This window comes from Oncorhynchus clarkii, chromosome 2 (genome assembly GCF_045791955.1).
Source record: "Oncorhynchus clarkii lewisi isolate Uvic-CL-2024 chromosome 2, UVic_Ocla_1.0, whole genome shotgun sequence".
In the NCBI taxonomy this organism is placed as follows: domain Eukaryota; kingdom Metazoa; phylum Chordata; class Actinopteri; order Salmoniformes; family Salmonidae; genus Oncorhynchus; species Oncorhynchus clarkii.
Window position 1 is genome coordinate 18,342,433 of NC_092148.1, and position 6,000 is coordinate 18,348,432.

The following is a 6,000-nucleotide window of genomic DNA, read 5'->3' on the forward strand; positions in this document are numbered from 1 at the left end:
AAGCATGTGACAAATAACATTTTATTTTATTTTATCTCTCTCTCTTTCTCCCTCGCTTTCTCTCTCTCTCTCTTTCTCCCTCGCTTTCTCTCTCTCTCTCTTTCTCCCTCGCTTTCTCTCTCTCTCTCTTTCTCCCTCGCTTTCTCTCTCTCATATATATACATCTTCTTCCCTGTCCCTCTTTCTCCTTCCCTCTCTCTCTCTCTCTCTTTCTTCTTTTCCTTCTCTCGCTTTCCCTCTACCCGCCTCTCTATGAGCTCTCGTCAGTGTTGGATCTACAGTAACTCTGGCTCTAGAGATCTGCCACTGTCGCTGTGTTTAATCAGGGTGCAGCACATGGCTGGGAGCAGTGCACTGTGGGTAACTGATCTAACGATGGCTCGTGACGCTGACTGGAGTTGAGTCGGTCTGAGACCAGCAGCTCATTACAGATGCAACGTCACTCCCAGAAAGACTTAAAAGACAGGGACATTTTGAAAAGGAGAAGGATGATGAGAAAATGACAGGGAGGATGAGGAAAGGAGAGGGAGGATGAGGAAAGGAGTGGGATGATGAGGAAAGGAGGGGAAGGATGAGGAAAGTAGAGGGAAGATGAGGATGAGGAAAGGAGAGGAAGGATGAGGAAAGGAGAGGGAAGTTGAGGATGAGGAAATGAGAGGGGGGATGAGGAAAGGAGAGGGAGGATGAGGAAAGGAGAGTTAGGGTGAGGAAAGGAGAGGGAGGAGGAGGAAAGGAGAGCTAGGATGAGGAAAGGAGAGCGAGGATCAGAAAAGGAGAGGGAGGATGAGGAAAGGAGTGGGAGGATGAGGAAAGGAGAGGGAGGATGGGGAAATTATAAGAGTTAGATATAGAGTCAGATCCTTAACATGGAGATTTTTCACATATTTCAGACTGAGAGTAGAAGTTTGATAGTGGGAGAGAGTAACATGGCTCATAGTTCTCAGGGGAACAGTGGGATGATATGTGGAGCTGGCAGCAGTCCCTGGAGGAGAGGAGATCTAGTCAGTTGTGTGTGTCTTTCACATTTAACCCAGCCCCTCTGAATCAGAGCAGTGCGGGGGGCTGCCTTAATCCGCTGTTGGGGGTTAACTGCATCGCTCAGGGGCAGAATGGTTACTGGCCCAACGCTCTTAACCACTAGGCTACCTGCCGATCCTAAGAGAGAGGAGAGGGTATTGAGGAGAGAGAAACAGGAAAGGGGATAGAGGAGAAGAGAGGAGTGGGGTGGATGGAGGAGAGGGTGATGGTGAAAAGGAGAAGGGGAATAGAGGAGAGGAGAGGAGAGGAGAGGAGAGGAGAGGAGAGGAGAGGAGAGGAGAGGAGAGGAGGATGTCAGAATGGGGGGATGGGGGATTGGGGGAGGACGAAATGCCAGCCCTGTTTCCAAAATCTAGATTATCACTCTGTTTCCGTAGTAACCCATCTCCAGGGACACCTGTCTATGCTGATACCTGGCGGCGATACCGTGGGGCACATAGTTATTAATGCAGCCCCGTGTCTGTGCACACTTACGTGACAGCGGCTACGCTTCCACAAAAACACACACACACACACACACGCACGCACGCACGCACGCACACACACACGCACACACACACACACACACACACACACACACACACACACGCTATAAAACACACACCTGCATACACAAACCCACACACACCACCAGCATGCTACACACAGCCACCACAGCACCAACAACAAATGACAGCAGCTCAGCCAGAACACAAAATGGACACACATACTACTTTATTTACAAATCTACGTTTTAAGTGGGCTATGGTCTGCTTCCACTGATTGGACTAAAGAATAGGATTTCTAACCAATCAGATTCAAGATGTTTCAATAAATGCTGTGGTATAATCTAGTAAAAGCTTGTCAAATGGTAATCCAATAGGAAGACCTAAAACCACACAGTGTGTGCTTTGCAGAGGTATTGAATAGGATAAAGGATGAGAATCGTCTAGTTTTGGGTCATCTCAGCAGCAGTAGAGCCTCTGGCCTTGGTATAAGAGGGGGGCACTGCTTGTCTCTGCCAGCTACCACACATGCCAACCAGCTGCCAGAATAATGCCCACGCATACTCCACTTCCAAATTCCTCTCCCCGCATGTGGACAGATGCAGCGCCAAATCCCAAATCCACGACCCTCAGCCACAAAAAGAGCGAGCTGGCCTGAAATACAGAGAGAGGCAGACGGCCACAGCTTAGATAGAGGAGCTTCATCTGTGGGGTGGAGAAATGGAGTTCAAATGGGGTTCATCACAAAACCAAGACTGAAGAGGATGCCAATATCTGGTAAAGAAATATCGCTCCCTCCCATATAGTAGCTCTCACTTCTATTGGAGGGTTGTCATAGTACTGGAATAAAACGTGTCTTATCCTAGGGTCTGTCCAGGGTCTGTCCAGGGTCTGTCCAGGGTCTGTCCAGGGTCTGTCCTGGGTCTGTCCAGGGTCTGTCCAGGGTCTGTCCAGGGTCTGTCCAGGGACTGTCCAGGATCTGTCCAGGGTCTGTCCAGGGTCTGTCCAGGGACTGTCCAGGGACTGTCCAGGATCTGTCCAGGGTCTGTCCAGGGTCTGTCCAGGGACTGTCCAGGGTCTGTCCAGGGCTGTGTCAGGAGTTCGCTGGCTTGCCAGGGCTGTTTAAGGGCTGACCCATTGTCTAACGTCAGATAGAGCTATGGTGACGCATGTCACGTTAGAATGACGCCATCTGTCGGAAGACATTGGGGGCTGACCCTGCTGATCCTGCTGACCCTGCTGGCCCGGTCTGTCCAGGGCTGTTCAGGTGTGTTCAGGGCTTGTCCAGCAGCCTGCTAGCTGGCCAGGGTCAGCTTCCCCCTCTCCGGCATGCACCAGCCATGTTCTCCGCCCCTTGCTGCAACTCAGGGAGATCACCCCGGAGATGCCATGGTGACGGCGTGATAGACAGGTCGATCAGGAGAAGGCGCTGAGCCGAGGGGACGGCTAAGAGAGCACAGAATAATTATTCTCTCAATCTCTCCACACTGTTCTCTCTCTCTTTCTCTCTTTCTCTCTCTCTCTCTCTCTCTCTCTCTCTCTCTCTCTCTCTCTCTCCCCCTCTCCCCCTCCTCCATTTTCTCAATCTTTCTCCTTCTCCATTCAACCGGTCTCTTTCTCTCTGTCTCGATACTGTTTCTATGTCTGTTTCATTCTTCACATCTGGAAGTGTTTCTGCCAGTCTTTCAGTCTGCTATATGATGTATGTGGCTGTTTGAGTGATGGTTGAGTAATGTGATTCCACATGTGTTTGACTGCTGTTATTGAGAAGTATTTCCCATGGCCGGACATGTAATGATAGCCTAGCTGCAAATCACAAAATGGCAACCCACCCAGTAGCACAGACGTGTTTATTTGAATTTGCCCTGGATCTATGTCTCTCCGTCTTCATGGGGGAAGTATTGGTATGATTATCGATGGTGTGGTTGCTAGGTTTCCATTACAGGAACACCATTTTATCCTCAAACCCCTGACTTAAACAAAACAGTGGCCAACTACATTCAAATCGTGGGGTTAGGTATCTGCCCTGACCCAAAGAGAGAGCTGGTTAAAAAGCAATGCCTCCCCTCTCCAACTCAAGACAGGGAGATACATTGTAGGATGTATGGTCATGCCTGGGTGTTTTGGGAATCTCCTCGAGATTAGCCTAGCCGCCTCAGAGTGAAACAGACAGAAGCTAAAGCAATTAGCAAGCAGGAGATATTATGCTAATGAACCTGTAGGGCTTGTTAGGTCATTTTCATTATGCGTGTTAAGCCGTGACAGGGCAGGACTTCCTTCTCCAAAGGAAGATTAATTGTAGCATAAAGAAATGAGGTGCAGAATTATGCTTTACCATTCAGCATTGCAGCACACAAACAAATCTAGAAAAAAAATAGAAGAAGGAGAAAAAAACATCCTGGGGTGAAAATGAAAATTCGGCAGTTTGATCATTATCCTCTTTGGCACTGGGGTTTGTTTCTGAGGTTTTACAGGCGACAGGAATCTTTCGTGAGTCACAGCCAAATAAGGCAGGCACCGAGATCAATTTAAGCCAAAATAACAAGGCTGTAGCCAAGCTAGGTGGGAGAGGACGACCTCTCTCTAATCTCTCAGAGTGCTCTGTTCTGCAGATCAAACAGTAGGAGAGGAACAGGGATTAAATCACACAGAAAAGTCAAATCCAAAGTGTTAAAAGTTGTTTTAAAAACCTGGTGCCTGGACCAGGATTTGTCTACCTCTTCACCCCTTTTTGGTGGATATGATTTTGCCTGTTCCCCATCTACTCTCCATTCTTTCCAACATCATTGTAGAAAAAGAAATATCCATCCATACACAAACACACACACAAAGAAACACACAACATTTCCATAGTGTTTCAAACAATAAACTTTGAAAGCGGTGGGCCGAAAACAAAGAGCTGTATAAAAATAGCTGAGTCTTTGTATTGCTCTGGGTGTAATCTGTCACGATCGCCAGTCCATAAGTTACATCAGCGGTTCAGTACTTAAGGACACAAGACTGTAAATACAGCTCACAAATGAAGCCGTTAATCAAACGTTTACGGAACCTTTCGCCGTGTCAATATGCATTAGCTGCTGACTGATTGCCATTTGTCTAATGAATCAATCCCCGCCTTCCAACTACGCCATTAATTCCCTGATGAGCGGGGTCACAGCACAGTACCTCCCCTGGAATTAATCTTCTGATGCCTCTGATCCAAAAATAACAGTCTTATGAAGTAATACTCATCCAGCCTTATAGACTACATAAGGAACAGATGGGAACACAAACAGCTGATAGAGGGCTTTGCAGTTGTCCTTGCCACTACATATAGTCTATTGATCTGAGAGAGCTAATTTATGTACATGCGTGTGGAGGGCGAAGAACCAAGTCAGTTGATTCCTTAGGTTTCAATTGACTATGTGTCAGAGAAATACATCAACTGCCCCCAGTCTATTGGAGGCCTCCAGAGAGAAGCACCACCAACTGACCCACTAATCCAACAGAAGACTGTAACAAAGAGGCAAACAGGTCTTAAGATACAGTACAACCCTGGAACTAACTCCTCAGCAAGGTTCCTTGAACCTTAAAGGAAGCTCTCTGTCCTCCAGTGGCAAGCCACAGCTTCCCTCCAACTGGAATATGACCAGTCAGTCCAGCCATATGTCCCTTTTAGCACCTTTACAGTTGTTTTGGAATGAATCTGGAACCCTAATTCCAGTCATCTCTCTCCCTTTCTCTCCATCTCTCTCACGCTCGCTCTCTCGCCCTCCCTGTCCTCACTCTCTCCTTGTCTCTCCATCTCTCTCCCTATCTCTCTCTCCCTCCCTGTCCTCCCTCTCTCTCCCTCCCTGTCCTCCCTCTCTCCTTGTCTCTGGTGAGTTCATATTTTGGCAATGCTCCCAGGTAAGAGAGAGTAGTGGTGTAGCAGGACTGCTGCAGAACAGTCATTACTGGTTGTGTGCTGTTATCAGAGAGGGGTTGGATCCATGCAACAGGAGCCACGTTATCACACAGGGCTCAGAGCCCAGGGACCCAGGAGGTCGTGTGTTTCAGTCCTCTGGGACAGGCCGGATGCTCACAGGAAGGCGATGCTCACAGCATGGCTGTTTCACTAACGGCTAATGCATTAGCAACAGTCACACACAGAGAAAGCATAGTCTACGTCCAAACAACATTCCTGCCTTACTCCATCAAATGTCTAATGTGATATTTAAAATATCTAGGAAACAATCTAATGGTGGAATGGATTTCTCTGCCACACAGCAGTAACACGTCCAGCATAAGTCTCTATTCCATAGTAATAATATTCGTAACTTTGCAGAAGAGCAGAGCAACAAAGAGTTATAGACATATAGCCCAATCACAGTAGCTTCTGTGTCCGAAATGGACTAAAAGCTATAGGGAACAGAGGTCAGCAAATAGGGCGCAATTTCCGATTGGCCTCATACAGTAGCTGTATGAGTAGCTGTACTCACCGTCATGAAGCCGTCCA

General features: G+C 47.8%; 1 protein-coding gene across 1 annotated transcript in view; it reads right to left on the reverse strand.

Annotated features, from left to right (window-relative positions):
* The window catches only part of LOC139423656 (glutamate receptor ionotropic, kainate 2-like), a 217,856-nt gene that overhangs the window by 125,303 nt on the left and 86,553 nt on the right, over window positions 1-6,000 (reverse strand). The window contains exon 7 of the mRNA XM_071175266.1: window positions 5,984-6,000. This exon is cut by the window's right edge and continues 157 nt beyond it. Coding sequence (XP_071031367.1) covers window positions 5,984-6,000 — 17 coding nt within the window. The remainder of the gene's footprint in view (window positions 1-5,983) is intronic.